The sequence below is a fragment of the Sorex fumeus genome, unplaced genomic scaffold, assembly GCF_029834395.1.
Source record: "Sorex fumeus unplaced genomic scaffold, SorFum_2.1 ptg000054l, whole genome shotgun sequence".
NCBI classification, from domain to species: Eukaryota; Metazoa; Chordata; class Mammalia; order Eulipotyphla; family Soricidae; genus Sorex; species Sorex fumeus.
In genome coordinates this window covers 24,746,623-24,765,706 of record NW_026606111.1, presented here as the reverse complement: position 1 = coordinate 24,765,706, position 19,084 = coordinate 24,746,623, and the positions used below count along the sequence as shown (strand labels likewise).

At 42.1% G+C, this 19,084-nt stretch overlaps 2 protein-coding genes across 2 annotated transcripts in view; one reads left to right on the top strand and one right to left on the bottom strand.

The window, feature by feature from the left end:
• QRSL1 (glutaminyl-tRNA amidotransferase subunit QRSL1) overlaps positions 1-5,001 on the bottom strand; it is a 32,827-nt gene extending 27,826 nt beyond the window's left edge. Inside the window, exon 1 of the mRNA XM_056125080.1 lies at positions 4,875-5,001. Within this exon, the coding sequence (XP_055981055.1) occupies positions 4,875-4,961 (87 nt within the window). The 5' untranslated portion in view covers positions 4,962-5,001. The remainder of the gene's footprint in view (positions 1-4,874) is intronic.
• The window catches only part of RTN4IP1 (reticulon 4 interacting protein 1), a 40,064-nt gene continuing 25,841 nt past the window's right edge, over positions 4,862-19,084 (top strand). The window contains exons 1-4 of the mRNA XM_056125081.1: positions 4,862-5,805; positions 7,773-7,924; positions 9,046-9,114; positions 10,043-10,167. Of these exons, the coding sequence (XP_055981056.1) occupies positions 5,532-5,805; positions 7,773-7,924; positions 9,046-9,114; positions 10,043-10,167 (620 nt within the window). The 5' untranslated portion in view covers positions 4,862-5,531. The remainder of the gene's footprint in view (positions 5,806-7,772; positions 7,925-9,045; positions 9,115-10,042; positions 10,168-19,084) is intronic.

The window sequence follows — 19,084 nt, the reverse complement described above, 5'->3', positions numbered from 1 at the left end:
ACACAGCAAGAAAGTAGCAGAGCTGGGTGGGATTCAGACAGGCCTGATCTTGTTTCCAGGTACCATGTTCTGACAATTACACTGCTCCCTTCTGGAGATGGCAGAGCACTTACTCCTCGAACAAAGCAGAGAAAACTTATTTAGCTACACAGATAGCATCAAGTGCATACCTCGGAAAAAAAACAGCTTTCAAAAAAAAAATTATGACAAATGTTGAAGGTCTAGGAGAAAGTGTCCCGCTTTCATTTCTGCTGTTCCAAGAACTTATATAGTAAGAGCACTAGCAACCCCATGTCCCTAAATCCAGGAGTTGCTGCCCACAGAGCATTCAACACAACAGAGCTCTCTACTGGGAGGGTTCTTCATTTGGAGTTCAGAACACAAGCCTTCCTGGATTTCTTGTTGCTTTCTTGGCCATTCTCTCATGTCTTTTGAGCTGGTTCTACTTCCTTTTATTGAGTTAAAGGTTGCATAGTTTTAAGAGTTTTATTTCTACACACATCTTCTAGGATGATGTCATCTGGCCACAGAGCTTGAGTATCATCAATCCCCTGGACAATGCATATTCTCCTTCCCAATCTCCAGAATCCTGTCTGTACACACCTAACTGACACTTGGCTATCTAGGCGGTATCTCAAAATTAACAGGTACAGAACAGAACTCTTAACAACTTTCTCCTCCAAAACTGTTTCCTTTAGTGTCTTTCCAGTTTTAATAAATGTTACCATTTCCCCAACTACACAGCCTCAAACCTGAGGTCTCTTTGCTTCTTTCTTTCTCTTGAATCCATCAGCAGGATTTGAAGCATTTTTTTTAAAGCAACATTCACTTGGTATTATTGCGAATCCCACAAACTATTCCCGCTGCCATCACATCTAGCCAAGGCAGTAGCTTTCTAACTGGTCTCCCTGCTTCCTGTCTTGCTTCCCTATAAGCCATAATCTTTAAGAGTAGCTGAAGGAGCTTTTGAAGTGATCATGCCCACAGACAACTTTCTAGACTGCTTTCCATTATGCTTGCTACACTGCTAACCTGGCCTAAATGTTCTTGTGGAAAGCCTTATGATTATCCAGTTAACTAAGTTTTCAGATAGATTACATTAATCTGGTGTCTGGCTCACTGGAATCAACCACAAAAAAAGGAAAATAAAAGTAAGGCTCCCCTCCCTTCCTGAATGTACCCAGATATTGATGGAGAGTTTTCCCTCTTACTTGACATTTTATTTTTTTTAGTGGTTCGTTCCAATGTTTCTCTATTGCCTTAGGCCTCCATTCAGTGCCCCTTCAACCCTCTGCAAAACTCCCCAGCCCCAATATTCTCCCGCTGCAAATTTTCTTTTTACCAGTGATTTTTTTTTCTTCAATTTGGGTATTATGAAAAAATGTGAACTAGTATATTTGGCAACAAATGGATGAATAAATCACTCATCCCTCCCACTCAGACATCTTCAGAATTTGTACTTATGAACTCATCTTTAATTCATGAAATTTGCAGAAGCAGTACAATATAGGAAAGAAAAAAAAAGATTGGAACTCAGATTTTAGGAGCCTATGAATAGAAAATAGACACCGAAGAATGCTTTACATACAGTAGGCAATAAATATTTGCTGAAGGAGTAATGACGTTTCCTTCACGTAATTAGGCTAAGGGAAAGTAATCAGGCCAAAGCAACATCCTATCAGAGGGTTAAGTTTCTCTAAAAGCTTTTTCTTCTTTGAGGGAAAAGTTGTTTCGTACTATGGCTCATGGATATTACCAGGAAAGGCACAAGAAAAGTGGAGCCTGGAGTTCAGAACCCCAGCAACACATGGTCCCTAAATAGTGCTGGGGCAATCTCTAAAGCCCCAGGCCAGACATAGCCACTTAACACCTCAGATGCAGACCACAAGTTTAAAAAAAATAAAAAAGGTGCTGCAAAATGGAAAGAGGGAAGGGAAAATAATAACCAGTGTATTTTTTCGTTACATTTCATTAAAAAAAAATCTTTTGTGTTTTGGTTCAAATTTTGTTTGGTTTTGGGTTTAGGTCACACCTAGTAGTGTAAGGGAAGGTTGCTCACTGTGGTGCCTGACTTCAAAGAACGTCAGATCCAGGGCTCTAGCAAGCAACATTTATGTGCTCAGTCCCCTAAGCATCTCCCCTGGCCACGGCTGTTTTGTTTTCAATTTTTTTAAATTAATTTATTTATTGAATCACTGAGGGAAAAGTTACAAAGCTTTCAGGTTTAAGTCTTGGTCATGCAATCAAACACATTTCCCTTCACCAGTACTTATTTTTCATCACCAAGAACCCCAACATACCCCCCCAACCCTCCCAATGCCCGTGAGGCAGATGAATTCTAGTTAACACTCTATCTACTTTGATTAGATTCATTGTTTCAACAAAAGATGCACCATTATTATTTAGAGTTTACACCCCCAAATCAGACCTGCTGAAAAGACATTGTGAAATAATTTGTTTTCTACAGCTGGTTACAAAAACCAAATGATGTCGTGCAGCCACAAAAGCGGTCATGTGATTTCAGATTTCTGATATTTTACTTATTAAGCCTGGAAGTATTTCTGCCGAAAGTCACATAATTATAAGATTGGTTTTTGTGGCTCTAGAGCCATGGCTGTGCTCGTGAGCAACTCGTGGGGGGGGGGGGGGGCAACTCGTGACCTCGGTAGGGCGTGAAGACGAGCCTGAACGCCCCCCTTCCCATGAGGTTTCAGTCGCCCAGTCACGACCGGCTCAGACCTGGCTTTCCAAAAGGCTCCGAGGCGGCCGCCATCTTGATTTCCAGAGGGGAAAGGGCAGAAGGGAGCAACACGCTTTCCCTTCCAGGCAGGCATGGTGGCGTGGATTAAACACATAGTCCATTCACTTTTCTGCTGCAAGCTGCCTGTTTTCAAATTTTAATAATAAATTGAGTTCTTCACTGACAGCTTGGGACAGATGTGACTAAGATGGTGAAACAATATATTTTAGGGAAGAACCACTTATTACTTAGAGTCAGTATACTTAAAGTTCTCATTATTTGTAGCTATCTAAGAAGCTGCCAGTTTGAAAAGGGGCAAAGACATTAATAAGGAAGACAGGCCTAGAGCCCATGCTTTGTCTACTGGAGACCTAACTTTGATCCCCTGGCCCATAGAGTCCCCCAACACTACTGCGAGCAACTATTGGGCATCACTTGGTGTGGCCCAGAAGCAAACAAACAAAAGACAGAAGGCAGGGTAGGTCCTCAATGTCTACTTATTAAACAGACTTACCTGGTTAGACCCTATAGCTCCTCCACCATTTATGATGGAGTTATGTCCAGATAATCCCAGTGTAAGTTGAAAATATTATAAAAACTTACTTAATATATCCAACCTATCAAACATCATAAATCCTTCCTTAAATTACTCAGAACATTTACATCAGCCTAAAATTGGGCAAAATCAACTGTCACAAAGTTTCGTTTATAAGAAAATACTGAATGTTAAGGAATTTATCAAGTACTGTGCTGAAAATGAGAAACCGTGGTTGTATGGGTTTGCACCATTGAAGTAACATTAATTGGCCTTAAAAAAGTGTTTGGATTTAACTAAACTTTGTTGTTGAATGATGGGGATGCTATGGCAATAGGTCTATCCATTTCTTCTGTCTGATGACACTGGAGAAGAGCTGGGAGGCTGAGCTTCCTGATCCTGTGGCTGACTGAACTGAGCTACTGCACCCCAGCATCACCAGATAGTATTGCACTGTATATTGTCAGCTCGAGAAAAAGATCAAAATTCTATATGAGAAGTAAAATTTCTGCTAAGCACTGCTTTCACACTATTGCAAGTTGAAAAATTAAGTTGAACTGGAGTGTCTGTATATCTGGGCTGTAGTAAACAGATCTTCCAGAATGGGCCTAAAGCAGTTTCAGCCAAGGTCCAAGGAGATTCTGATAGCACTGGCTTGCAGTCTGTTACAAGCTAGAGCGCTCTGGGTCAGAGAGCAAGAAGATTTGAAATAAAGATGGAGCAGCAGGGATTGAGAGAAAATATTCCAGATATGATTCCAAAGCAGAGCTAACAACAGCAAAGTAGAGTTATCTTATTAAGATAAAGTCTATCTTAATAGACTTCAATAGACTTACTAGAAAAAGACAGATGAAAATACAGATAAGGACAAGAGTTATCATTAAGAAGAGATTAAGGGCAGGGAATACAGCATAATGGTGGAGCACAGATAGGGCATATAAAGAAGTTCTAGGTTGCATTCCTGACACACCCCCAACAACTCTTTTCTTAAATCTTAGCAGTCAGTTCTTTTTTTTTTTTAAGATAGAGATCGAGTGATAAAAGAGTAACACTGAGGATGAATGCTTTGGTTAAAAAAAACTTTCTGGTGCTTATTGGGCATTGAAAAATAGAGCCTCTAGACGCCAACGAAAGGAAGACACTGGTTAGGGAATCGTTGGCATTTTAAGTGTTTTAGTGTTAGCTGAAACCCAGAGAGCGACTTTAGCAAGAACTGGGGAGGAGGCGTGTACCATGAAAGCCAAAATTTGCTTCTTAGAGTATTATATAAAGTACTGTCTGGCCCGGCCCCCTTAAGAGAGGACTGCACTGAGTGAGCCTCAGACAGGGAAGGGGCAGCAGCGTTCACTCCAGAGATGATTCGTGGGAGCTGGACCCAAGCCTGAGAAACGCACTTCATCTCACAGCAACGCCGCGCAGTCCTCCCTGGCTGGAATCCTAACTCCGAAATCGGCACCGAGGGTACCGCGGAAGGTGGCAACGGTTCCAAACCCTCCTCCAGCTGCAGAGAAAGCCGCGCGAGGCTAAGGAGCGCCCGGACTCCGGCCGAACTCTTGGCGACCACCCTCCCTGGACCCTCCGTAGTCAATTCCTACTCACTTCTCGAAGAGTCCGGCCCAGCATGATCTCCGTGCTCGGCCTTGAAGCCGCAGAGACCAGGTGACGAAAAGGAAGCAGAAAGGTCATCAGATGCTACCGGTAGTACATGGGCGCAGCCATCTTGGATCGTCACGCCACCTTTCAGCACCGAGTCTTTCGATTGGTCAAATTTCGGTCGGAGGAAAGGATACTTGCACGCGATTGGCCAGCGGCTTTCTGCAACTCCCGCGACGGAGGCCAGAGGCTTGCGAGGAGGGTACAGGCTGGGGTCCTGGCGGGAGTCCCGGAGCTTCTGGTTGTTTGGGGCGTTGGGTTCGCGAGCGAAGTTGGCTTGCGGGACAGAGGGCTGTGGAGATTGTGCAGGGAGTTTTAGGGTTTTTGCATTTTTTTTTAAAGGGGAGAAAGTGTAAAAGGAGGAGAATGGACAGATGAGTTGTTACACTGTTAATTGGGGCATTTCTGATGCAAAGAGCAGAATAATGACATTTTCTTATCCCAGCACATGCTCCATTGGGTTAATCTTGTTGAATCCTCAGCTTTGAAGTCGGGTAGTTGGGTTTGTAGAATTTGGCACCCAAATTCGTGGAGGAGGGGGGAGGGTTTACTTCAGTCCAAGGGCATCTTAAATAAGAACACGCAGTTCAATCACGGCCTAAGATGGAACTTCTGAAGACCTGCGTGCTTAAAAGAAATGCACGCACTCTGTCTTGCTTCTGGAGAAGTCATGTCATACGAAAGCCTTCCGTTAGGAAGATTAGTACAACCTCCCCAAGGAGCACTGTCATGCCCGCTTGGGTGATCGATAAATATGGGAAGAATGAAGTACTTCGATTTACGGAGAACATGATGATACCTTTCATACACTATCCAAATGAAGTCATTATCAAAGTTCACGCTGCAAGTGTGAATCCCATAGATGTTAATATGAGAAGTAAGTTTTCTGACTATTCCCCCCTCCCACCCTTTTAAAAGTTCTAGAGAGAATTTCATGAGAAGTTTTCATTATTTTAAAAATATATTGTTAATTGTTTACATTTCTTTGGCGAACACAAATGAATTCTAGTTTTGACAGTTTCAGGTGTTATTAACAATTTTTTTGAAATTGCAATGTTCATGGTAGACTTTAATCTTTCATAAAACAAGTTTGAATTGTTTCCAAGCTTCCTTAAAGTGTAATTGGAACTTGGGGACTGTGTCTAGGACTAATTTTTCTGTTCTCCTCTCCTGGGGACTTTTAGCTATTTTGAGGTGTTTTGGAGATTAAGTTTTCCATCTGTTTAAAATTTGCACTTTTATAATTATTCTATAGCTTCTTTACTTTCTCACTGCCAGTTTTCTTTCAGTGGACAAAGCAGAACAGGACACCATACTTTCCTATTTGCTAGAAAAATTTTAGTGACATATGTGTCTTGTATTATATTTCTCTTGGACCATCTAGATGTGAGAAGTAGCTCTTACACATTTCTTGGGTATGCGGTTAGAGGAGACTTTAATTCATTTGAGCTGTGAAGCTCTATTAGAATGGCCAAGACTGCTGTGGCTGTCTCATGAAATCTGCACATTTATTCTTTTTTTGTTATGGCCATAGTTGCTATTACTGGCTGGGTGTGCTTATACTAACTCCTTTTGTATTAGGCATGGAGATTAGATTTCCTGGGTCAAGTCTTTAAGTTGTAGTTTTAAATCTAGTGTTTCAGTTGAGTTTTCCATCTCTGTTTATAAACTCTTTGAAGATAGATGCTTTCACTCTATTGACCACTGACTCAGTATTTGATGTTAGTTATCATTCAGTCATTTTTGGGGTCACTTTACAGTTTAATAAGATTGCAAATTAAAATTAATATTTTATCTATGAGTAACTTACATTGTCTTTGTTTAGATATATTAACTTTTTCATTTCTTTGAATGTACAGCATAATTCCACTGTCTGTATTTTAATTATAGTAAAACGGCTGGATCTGAACCTTCTTGGCTGCTACTTAGAGTGATATTATGACACATTTTATTTATATGGTATTTTTTGAGACATCTTAGTTTTTAATGATTTGTGTGTTATAGTTGTAAGTTATTTCTTTATTTTCTGCTCATGGATTTTTCTTTGAGGATGTTTTATTGTTGCAGCAGAAGGTGTCGAAATATCGGAAATGGTATCTTGGAATAATAAAATAAGCAGATTATATATTGTAGGAAACAGTAATTTCCATTGCCGAGAAAGAACATATCTACTTTATTTTGAAAGATGAAGTCAGACTTTTCCTGAAGATGACCACTATTGTTGAACATAAAATCATAAATCATATAAATGGCTAAAGAAATTAATATAATTAAATTATAATATGGCCATAGCATGATATTATGATATCATAATAACCTTTAACAATGGGGTAAAAAAATGGCCAATAAAGTTAAGTTTTTTTTTAAATTCATGGGCTTTCTTTTTTCACTTTTTTCTTTTTTTGCTCATGGACTTCTGTCTCAGCTCAGTGCTCAGGGATTATTTCTGGTGATGCTTATGGGACCATGCAGTCTGGGATTGAATCTGGGATTGCTGCATGCTTAATTAGCACATGCTTGGGCTGGAGGGATAGCACAGCGGGTAGGGCATTCGCCTTACAAGCGGCCAACATGGCCGACCCGAGTTCGATTCCTCCGCCCCTCTCGGAGAGCCTGGCAAGCTACCGAGAGTATTGGATATGCCAGACACAGTAAAAACAAAGTCTCCAATGGAGACGTTACTGGGCCCGCTCGAGCAAATTGACGATCAACGGGAGGGCCTTTACCTTTACCTTTACCTTAATGTAAATCAAGCGCATTAATGTACCTAACATATTAATGCTTTAAACTGACCTATATCCCTGATGTAGCTTTTGGAGGAAACAGAAAAATTCTATCTTACAGGTGGCTATGGAGCTACAGCTTTAAATATGAAACGTGACCCTTTACACATTAAAACCAAAGGAGAAGAATTTCCCCTGACCCTGGGTCGGGATGTGTCTGGTGTAATAATGGAATGTGGACTTGATGTGAAGTATTTCAAACCTGGAGATGAGGTGAGTTCAGAAACACCACAATTCCTTTCCTAAGTGTGCCAGTGTCTTTCTTAAAGGTTTGAAAATATGTTCCATGTCACCTTTTGAATGTTACTGGCTTTTTTCAACATATATATATATTTTTTTGGTATTTGTTTGTTTGTAGATTTATACTTGGCCATGCTCTGGGGACCATGTGGGGTTTGGGATTGAACCTAAGCCCTGCCTGCAAAAGTACACTCCAGCCCTTGGGCCATCTTCCCTGCCCATCACATACAGTGAGCTTTGACCAGAACCCTCATTTGCTTGGTCTCTTGTTACATTTTTCACAAATAGTTCCAAAATAGAAACTATACTTAAATTTTCTTAAGTGGTTAAGAATCACAAGACTTGTAAAATATGTAGAATTGGGACTGGATTTTTTTTTAATGAGTCTTTCATTGGCGGTTTCTATCTTATGAGTTGGATGGTTAAATCAGTAGAGTGTAGTAGACAAATGACAAAAATCACTTGTCATTTTGAATTTAGATACCGGGAAATTAAATTGAGCTCTTAAAAAGGACACTACCTACCCCTGATGGTGTGGGGAAGCTTAGAGCTATCTCGGGAGCTGGATGCCATGCCTCACACATGCATTGGTATGTGTTCTCACATTTCTGGTCCACCAGAGACATTATTCTTCCAGGTTTTCCAAGTCCTTGCTTCTTAATATGGAGGTTGTGACCCTATATGGAGTTATATAATTAAATCTGAGAGTTGGGGACTAGGGGGATCACAAAAAGTTTGACAATGGTAAAAGGTTTCAGAAGGCATAACAACGCAAAATTCAGAATCAAAACACTTCATGAATTTGGTAGCAACTGGCCAATGTGACATCTCTCCGACCAAAGAGGGGTTGTGAGTGGGAAAAGTCAAAGAGGCCTGCTTGAGTTGCTAGTTAAGTGCGACTTGCCTCCAATGTGGTTTGAAGGGATCAATCCAGAATCATATGAAGTAATACTTTGATATCATGTGAAAACTCATTTGCTTGGGGTGTTGCTTTTTGTCACAGGGTGAGGTGTGCACTTGGGAACACCCTTATGCTTAGCCTGGGCTAGACAGTACCTGTTCCTAATGAAGGCACGTATGTGTGTGTGTTGCAGGTCTGGGCCGCGGTGCCTCCCTGGAAACAAGGCACCCTCTCAGAGTTTGTTGTCGTCAGTGGGAATGAGGTAACTTGCCAGCCCTGCTGAAGTGCCGTTAGACAGTCTAAACAAAGACTGACAAATACCTCTGAAAGAACTGGTTGTTGTTTTTTTTTTTTTTTCAGGTTGGCCTCATGTTTTGTGGGCAGTTTTGAAAGAGCTAAGACTGAGAATAGGGATTTTTTTTAAAGATCAAAGACTATTTAAGACTGTTTAATAATGTAGCCTGCCAAAGTGATTGTCTTTGGCTGGTAGAGCAGGGGTTTACCGGAGCAAAAGTTAGAAGCCCGGCTGAGTTTCTTGATTTTCACCCAGTATTAATAGGTGAAACCAAGTATTCTAAATGGCAATGAAGCATAAACAGAAGCATAGATGTATCAAAGGGTTTCAGATAACTCGAAAAGTAGGAGTTTAATCAAATACAGTCAGGAAGCCTGACAATTCACATAGAAAGGGGTTAACATTTTAGGCTAACAACTAGGCTAAAAACTGAAAGGGGTTAACAACTAGGATATTGGCTACAAAAGGGAGGACAGGAAGAAAAAAAGTGGGTTTTACTGAGATTAGAGAAAGTCTAGAAAGATAACCTTCCAGTAAAATAGCTGACCTCAGAAACAAATTAGATTATCTTTATGAGGACTAGGGGTTTATGCAGATTTATTTCGAGGTATGACCAGGACTAATGGAATTATTGAATATGGTCTTTATGAAGTATTAAGGAGCTATATCTAATAACACAGCCCATAACATATTACTGAGCCTCTGGATGCAGATTGGGTCATTTGGAGAATATTCCTTATGGTTAATTTTGGATTAGGATATACAGTAAATGCTAAACCTGGCAGAGTCATGCAGACTTATCTCTAAAATCCACTGGATTTGTGCGTAATTATGTTCATGGGTTTTCAAACATAGCATTGCTTGTTTTTACATCATTTATTGTTTCCAAATCGAGGTCTCCTTCAAGCCCAGATCACTCACGCACACTCAAGCTGCCTCTTTGCCATATGTTGCTCTCACAGCCTGGTCTGCCATCAACAAAATTGGTGGCCTGGATGACAAGAATTGCTCTGGAAAACGGTAAGTATATGTGTGTTTTATAGAAATTTATGGTAGAATGGGAGCTTTGATGCTTTCCTTCTATTCCTTCATGCATTTATGTGCACCCTGGTTAGAGAATTCTCCTGTTGCCATTTCTGGGTTCTTTAGGCAGATGGATTTTATTTTTTGATTTGTTTGGTTTTTAAAAATATTCTTCAGAAAACATTTAAAAACAGATAAAGTACACTCTCCTTGGGTACATAGGTGTGTGTTCCAGTTTATTGTGTAATTTCTTGGTGCCGTTATCTTTTCTTTAAGGCTTGGAACTGGGAAAGCAAACGACAACATGCATGCTGTTTATATGTTTGCAATTTCCTCCTTTTGTAGGGCTAAGTGTTGGGCTAGGTAGGTTAGGAGAGGAGCTTTGAGAAATAGAAAGTTTTATGCTAAGTGAACTATATACTCTGTTGACTTGGATCTGTCATTGCGTTAGCCCTATATTGACCAAACTGGATTGAAACCATTGTAATGAGTCTCACTGGATTTCGCCTTGGAATGCCGTTGCATTCCCACAGGCACTGTGACAGGCCTGGTGATCAGTCACTTGTCTTGGTTTTGAACAACTCTGAGTTTTGGCCCTCAGAGCTTCAGGGAATTTCAGGTCACTGACATCCCTGTGCATAGTAGTGATAGTGGCTTGCTTCTCTGCTTATTTGTTTGTCAGGATCACATGAAAAATGTCATCACCTTAAAATATTGTACAAATACTATTATTTGAAGAGATTATTATAGTAGGATGTTCCAATATCCAAAGGACTTCTATTTTCAGTTTGACTCTTGGTTGTGAATGGCGGAGCATATTTTGGCTTTTCTAAGCAATTGTTACTCTCTTTTTCCTGTTAGTCCTTGGCGTTGTGGTGCATTTTGGCATGCAGTAAGCAGGTCAGTGATGGTCATTAAGGACTATCAGTCTTTTTTCTAATGAGTTAGTTAAAAACAATCTTTGACTCTTTCTTCAAGTCTGTGTTCTCCCTTGAACACGTATCATGTCATGCTTGCATGTCTTTGTTTCTTTGCTTGCCTGTTTCCACTCCAGAGAAGCCTGTATTCTTTGTTGAATACACACTTCTTCCTTTCCTGTACACACACTCTGCACACACACACACACACACACACACACACACAGACAGACAGACAGACACACACACACACACACACACAAAACTCACGAAATCACAGTGACAGCAACACTCATAAGTACCTTGAAGATTTTATAAGATTTCCTTATATCGGGGCTGGAGCAATAGCACAGCAGGAAGGCCTTTTGTCTTGCACATGGCCAACCCGCGTTCTATCCCAGTATCCCATATGGTCCTCTGAGCACCACCAGGAGTAATTCATGAGTGCATGAGCCAGGAGTAACCCCTGTGCGTTGCCAGGTGTGACCCAAAGAGAAAAATAAAAAAAGACAGGTGTTGGAACACTGTATGACTGAAACCCAATCTTGAACAACTTTGTAACTATCTCATGGTGATTCAATAAAAATATATATTAAAAAAAATTCTTCATATCAAATAGTTTTTTTAAGGGTTCAATGCTATATACCTGTTGCTCTTTGTCATATAGCCATAGTTTTGCAATAACTGAGTATCAATGGGCCAGGGGATAATTTAATATGGATGTCATATAATCATTTTGTCCATACTTAGGTATCCTAGAAACTTCTCAGTGAAATGCTATCCTAGATACTGGCTTATCCATAGTTTATTCATGATGTATTCATGAAGAGCACATGAATAGCTTGGGGCTCTGAAGAATAGAAATGGGTTGGATTTGGGGGTGGAGGTACATCCAGTTGTGCTCAGGGATCACTCCTTGATGTGCTCAAGAGACCATATGTAATGTTGGGGATCATGCCACGTTGACCATTTGCAAGGCAAGTGCCTTAACCCCTGTATAGTTTTCTGGCCCCATTTCTTATCACTTTTAGAGGTGCCATCTTCTAGTGAAAAGCAGTTATTTTTACAGAGCCCACTCCAGTTCTTGCTGACTGCCAGAGTTGGTTCTTCTGTTGCTATTGGGATCACTTGCAGATCTAGGTTTCTTTTCTTTTGTGGGGTGGGTGGATCCAGAGGCCATTCCTAGTGGTGCTCAACCCTCAGGTGACAGAGGGTTAGGTGTTTGGACTCAGCCATATGGTGCTTTCCAGGCCCTATGGGACTGGGGGCAACTAGGGTGCCATCCCAGTAGAGCTTGGAGGCCACTGGAGTCATACCACAGTTTGGGCAGCTGGCTCTATAGCCACTGGTGCTTGGGAATGGGGACCACTAGGGCTAGGCCTGGCATTGCCTACCAGAGGATAGGCTCACGGTACCAAGGACCAGAATCGAGGCCTTTTGTAGGCTAGATATCAGCTCTGTTTCTTTGGGCTCTCCCTGGCCTCACATCTGTGTTTCTAAGTTTAACCACTCTATTGACTTCCAAGCTGATATCACATTTGAATCTGAAACCCAAGTTGCACCAAACAAGATGCATAACTCTCCTGGCACTTCCTCTGTATTCCTGATGTCAGGTCTCAGTTAACTGTGACTTGCCTTAAGCCCAAACCCAACCCCATTCCCAAACTCAACCCCATTCTCAAACTCTACCCTACCTTTTCCACGACAAGGCTCCTTCCCTTGTTCATGTCATGTAAAATGCAGGATTTTAGTCAAGTTTGAAAAAATGTTCTTCCAAGTGTCTTTAATATCTAAGTGCTAAGAGTTTAAAGCATTTCAAATCATTTTCATGCAAATACTGTTGCATTTTAACTGATAACATTCATCAAGGAATTTGTCCTTGATCTCCCTACTAGTGGTGTGCCATAAGTTTCTACATGTCTCTTAATTGGGATATTTAACTATGGTTCTTTCACTGATCACATAATCCAGTGGTAGGTGCTGTGAGCGTCTCCTTATGATAAAACCTAATGATGCCTTGGTGTATTGACTTAATGGGAAGGACTATTCCTAAAAGTTTTTTTTTCTTTTTTTTTTCTTTTTTGGTCACACCTGGCGATGCACAGGGGTTACTCCTGGCCCATGCTCTTAGTAACTACTCCTGGCGGTGCTCAGAGGACCATATGGGATGCTGGTAATCGAACCCGGGTCGGCCACATGCAAGGCAAATGCCCTACCTGCTGTACTATCACTCCAGCCCCCTAAAAGTGATTCTTTTTTTTTTAATGTAGGAGTACTGCTATTTATTCATCCACTGATTAGCTGATTGAATTGAGCATGAACTCCACCTTACTTTTTTTTTCATAATTTTATTTATTCATTTTTTTCTTATATTTATTTATTGAATCACTGTGGGAAAAGTTACTAAGCTTTCAGGTCTAAAAGTGATTTTTAAACTAGGAAAGTATTTCTCAAATTTTTCTAAGAACTTGGCTGGAGTGGTAGCACAGTGGTAGGGCATTTGCCTTGCGCGCAGCCAGCCCGGCCAAGCCGGGTTCGATTCCTCCGCCCCTCTCGGAGAGCCCGGCAAGCTACCGAGAGTATCTTGCCCGCACGGCAAAGCCTGGCAAACTCTCCGTGACATATTTGATATGCCAGACACGGTAACAACAAGTCTCAAAATGGAGACATTACTGGGCCCGCTCGAGCAAATCGATGAACAACGGGAGAACAGTGTTTGTTTTTGTTTTCTAAGAACTATTAGAATATCCTGCTAAATTCAAAGCAAATATATTTCCAAACCAAATTCTCTTTTCTCCAAATCTTAGCAGATGAGTGGGGAATATAATGGAGGGCATATAGGAATGGAAGGGAATAGTTTCAAGGTGCTTAGTAAGGGAGGAATCATAATTTTCTCCCTATCTTCCTGAGTGCTCTGCTGAGACCCTTAAATAAAACAGATGAGCGAGCAAAAATAGGTTTATGACCATCTCTACCTCATATATCCTTGGAAGACAAAAATCTGACTAGAGGACTGGAGAGATGGTACAGTGGGTAGAGGCTTGCTTTGCACACAGCTGACCCTGGCACCACATAAGGTCTCCTGAGCCCCATCAGGACTGATACCTGAGTGGAGCCAGGAGTGAGCCCTGAGCATAGCTTGGTATGGCCCCAACTCCCTGCCGCTCCTCCAAATATGTAAGTAGCTCAGAGGTGGCTTAGAATCCAGGATGAGGAACTGGAGCGATAGCACATAGGGTAGGGCCTTGCACGTGGCTGACACTAATTCGATTCCCAGCATCCCATATGGTCCCCTAAGCACCATCAGGAGTAATTCCTGAGTGCAGAGCCAGGAGTAAACCCTGTGCATCGCCGGGTGTGACCAAAAAGCAAAAGAAAGCAACAATAACAACAAAAGAAAAAAGAATCCAGGATGAACTACTGACTCTAAAGACAGATGAGATAGGCATGCAGGGAGGAGGCCCTAGGAGAAGTTTCCAGGAAGACCGTGACAGACATGAGCTTGTCGTTTGCAATGTGGACCTTATGCTTGTGACTTCTTTTTTTTTTTTTTTTTTTTAATTTTTATTAGTGAGACACCATGAGGTACAGTTGTAGACTTACAAATTTTGTGCTTGGGTTTCAATTATACAATGATCAAATACTCATCCCTCCACCAGTGCCCATTTCCCACCACCATGGATCCCAGTATCCCTCCCACCCCCCCGTCTCCCCTATCCCACCCCACCTCTGTGGCAGGGCTTTCCCTTTTGTTCTCTCTCTCCTTTTGGGTGTTGTGGTTTGCAAAAGAGGCATTGAGTGGCAATCATGTTTGGCCTATAGTCTATTTTCAAATGCTGTGACTTCTGATCGTCAACAGGCTTTGAAGTCAAATTTTATTTGGTCCTTGCTGGTAACAAGGCGACAACTTTGTAAACATATGTTCTGCTTTTATACAAATATAGGAGGAGTTTTTATTTCTCTTCATTGTTGTGAAGGCACACCTTGCTGAGGGGACCTGGCACCAGTACCTGCAGAGCACTGCCAACCATGGAGAGCCAGTGACTCACGCAGGACTGTGCACTCACGCAGGGCACCCGGGCCTTCTCCTGAGCCGCATCCCTCGCCCAAGAGGTTTTTTGAAACCCGGCTGCTCACTTGCCTCCCGCCCTCATGAAATAAATATTTCTGCCAAAGTGGTGTGTTTGGAGGTAGCAGATTCTGCCCTATTCTTTAGGATAAGGTAAAGGTAAAGGCCCTCCCGTTGATCGTCGATTTGCGCGAGCGGGCCCAGTAACGTCTCCATTGGAGACTTTTGTTGTTACTGTGTCTGGCATATCGAATACTCTCGGTAGCTTGCCAGGCTCTCCGAGAGGGGCGGAGGAATCGAACTTGGGTCGGCCATGTTGGCCGCTTGTAAGGCAAATGCCCTACTGCTGTGCTATCGCTCCTTCCTTCTACTAATTTTCCACAGATGCTTGTCCTCACAAAAATAAATTGAGTGTGAGGGTATCTCTCTCTCTCAGGGACCTTACAGAATAAGAAGCCCAGGGGGTAGAATATTATCTTTCTTCCCTCTAGTTTCTAAGGCTGGGAGCCCTTACAACCCAACACAGATTACTTACTAAGCGAGAAGCACACCCATTCATCCCACAGAAATTCTACATGACACGGGAGTCTTTGTAGGCGTGAAGACCTGAGAGGTTCGCTGCTGCCTTTGATGAGGAAGGCTTGAAAGGTGGATCAGAGCAGGATGGGAGCTGGGAGGATCCAACTGGGGCGGCACATTCACTTTGATTTCTGTCAGGTCTCCCTCCTGCGGATAAGGGCGCTCTACTCAACAAACTCCAGTTCCCTCTCTAGTTCATTTTCAGATGTCAGTTGGCCAAGTTATTTTATTTTTTTAATTTTTTTTTTTTTTTTTTGCTGTGTTTCCCCCAGTTCCTCTGGGATCTGTGAAACTGCAAGAGAGATTTCATTTTTAGCGTCATTATTTTTAAAAGACCATTTGTTTCCACTGCTGAAAGATTTAGTCAGATTTAAGTCCTGTTTGTTTCTGAGCCATTAGGACTGAAGGAAAGGTGTACTGTTTTTGTGCTGTAGCATTCTCGCGCAAGTACATGGTTTGGCACAGGGATCAATATGATCATATACTTCTGTGTGAGAAGGGTTCAGGAATGAATAATTAGCGGGAATTGGACCAAAAGCACCAGTTTGTTATTTTAATCTGTTTATTTTTGGCTCTTGGACTGTAACTAGCAGTGCTCTCAGAAACTGCCTGGTAGTGCTGGGGAATCTTTGAAGATACTGTGATGCCAGTATCTTCTGCATACAAAGCCTGTGCTCCAACCCAGTAAGCTAGCACCCAAGCTCTCTCTCCCTTTCTTAATGGACTCCCGGAGTATCTGATCTTCACTTTGTAGACGATGAGATTTGATACCTAGTAGAGATACCGGTATCTCTACTATATATTACATATTACGTGTGCAGACTATAAAACCCAGCTCCCGGAAGTGCACGGCCACATTCGCGGCCGCGCGACACCTTATTATCTCATTCCTACTTTGGATATACTGGCAGGCTACCGAATGTAACCTGCCCACACGGCAGTGTGGCAAACTCCCCGTGGCGTACCCAATATGCCAAATACCAGTAACAATGATGGGGCTCATTCTCCTAAAGAGCCTTGAATATGGTACTTTCTTAAAAATCTCAGGACTTGGATGAAGGAGACGTTACTGTGGCCTGCTCGAGGCAATCGACGTGTGCAGGGGAGGGATGCGAAGATGATGATGTGAGTTGTTGGTGGGCTCTCTGGGTGGCGCTCTCTCTCTCTTTCTCTGCCTGCATTCGGTACTCTCGAGCCTCTATGTATGGACTGGATCAGGATGGCTCCTCCTTTGTGCTCTGCTCTCTTCTGTCTGTGCTCTCTTTAGTCTGTCTATCTCTGTCTTTGTCTCTGTAGTCTCTCCTCTGGTCTCTTCTGATTTCTGTCCCTGGAGCCCTTCTGCTTCTCTCTATGGAGCACTTCTCCTTCTCTTTGGAGCCCAACCTGCTCCCACTTCTGACTCTGCCCCCCTCTGCTCTTACAGTCTTATCAATCACGTAGGGTGGTGACACAAGGGTGGGTTGAACTTTAACAAATCAACAAAGAGGGATAAGATCAGTCTCCCAGGCGATTAACTCAAGGATAAAAGTCTAAAGAGATTACTTGGATTACTAGGAGATCCGCTTAAGGGATCCCATCCAGGGTGTGTCGTTTTCTTCTTCCCTCAGCTAGTAATTCACTTAAATAGTTGCAGTAAGTCTACTTCTAATATTTCTAGCAATGTCATTCTGTATGAGCACAGTAAGAGATATATATCAACTTAAAGTTTGGTTCTTCCTGAGGACGTCTTACTATATATTCCAGACCATAGTCCTCAGGCCAGGTTAGTCTTCCTAACCCCAGGGTCCTAGTCTCGTTATTACTTTTGGGTCATGACAGCATTTGTCTATGATCATGCTCTCAACTTGTAGTTGAGTATTGTGGCACTTTGACCTGGCCCATTTCGATGCCACGGTAGCTCACAGCTTGCCCTGGGTCCATTCAGTCCCTCGTCGGGACCCTGCTTTTGGGGTGCTAGGAACTAAGGGCAACTGAGTAGAGAGAGCAGATGCCCAGGAGTAAATATTATTGGAGTCAATCAACTCCCAAGTTACAAAGCATAATATCAACTATCTTCCTGTGTTCATACAGAAAGGACATTGCTTTAACGTAAACTAAGTTCCCTGCGGCAAGGCTGAAAGGACAAACCCAATGTTATCCTACAGGAGAGATTTGGGATTCGAACCCGGGACTGCAGATACCCAGACCCGATGTTCAGAGGTTTCCTGGGACCAAGCCAGAATGTAGAGATCTTCGAGCTGGTTCTGCATTTCTGGATCACCTGCTGTTTGGCACTGTGTTTCATGTATTTTTTGATGCACAGAAGAAGGTGGCACATCTTGCCTTACAAGATTGAAATACTGAGAAATGTTCTTGGGTGCCAGATGATAAAAAGTGACTTACTGATCGAAGGATGCCAATATTGCTTTAGAACCCGTGTGTAGGTTTTGGGAGAATTGAGAGAATGGGCAGAAATGATAGGTAAGATGTGATTTTTGAGTTTAAGAATGCATGAACTGTATAATCACTATCTGTACTTTTCCCTCTCTCTCTCTTTTTTTTTTTTTAACTGACAGTATAATTCTGATTAACTTCAAAAGAAAACTCCAAGTGTGGACTTGGGAAATAAAGAGAGGAATGTGTTGAACACTCTTGGCAATTTTCAATTACTGTGTTTCCTGGCACTTGCTCTAAATAAACCAATGTAATCAGTAAAGCAACGCCACTCACCTTTCGTCTCCATAGCAAGTAGGCTTGTCCCTCTCCTTGAGAGTATATCGGGTGACCATTATAACAAGCTGGGTAGAAACTATTCCCTTTACAGAGCACTTATGTAAGGGGCTGAGGAGGGTAACAGCGGTGCTTTCCCTTTATATTAAAGGTGTTTTGAAGAGAACAAGCATAGTTCAGCCCTGATACTTGATACTGTTGCGGACCACCGGACTCATTGCTGGCTTGAAATTTTATTTTGCTAGCTGTTCTCTCTGGGAACTTTGAAGAAAAATACGGACTCTCATTGACCCTGCACAAAGCCTGGAATTTGCAGGACCCAAGAGTGCCAAGTGCCCTGTCCCCAGGACTCCTTGCTGGGTTTGTGCTTGGGGGCGCCATCCAGTGGCAACCTCAGGAACTGAAACTGCAGTTGCTTTGAAACACAGTTTTTCTGCCTCTTTCTTTCTTTCTTTCTTTCTTTCTTTCTTTCTTTCTTTCTTTCTCTCTTTCTATTTAAATATAAAGAAATAAGGACTGCTTTTTTAAATTAAATCATGGTGAGGTACAGTTACAAAGCTTTCATGTTTAAGTTTCAGTCATATAATGATTGAACACCCATCCGTCCACCAATGCACATTCTCCACCATCAATGTCCCCA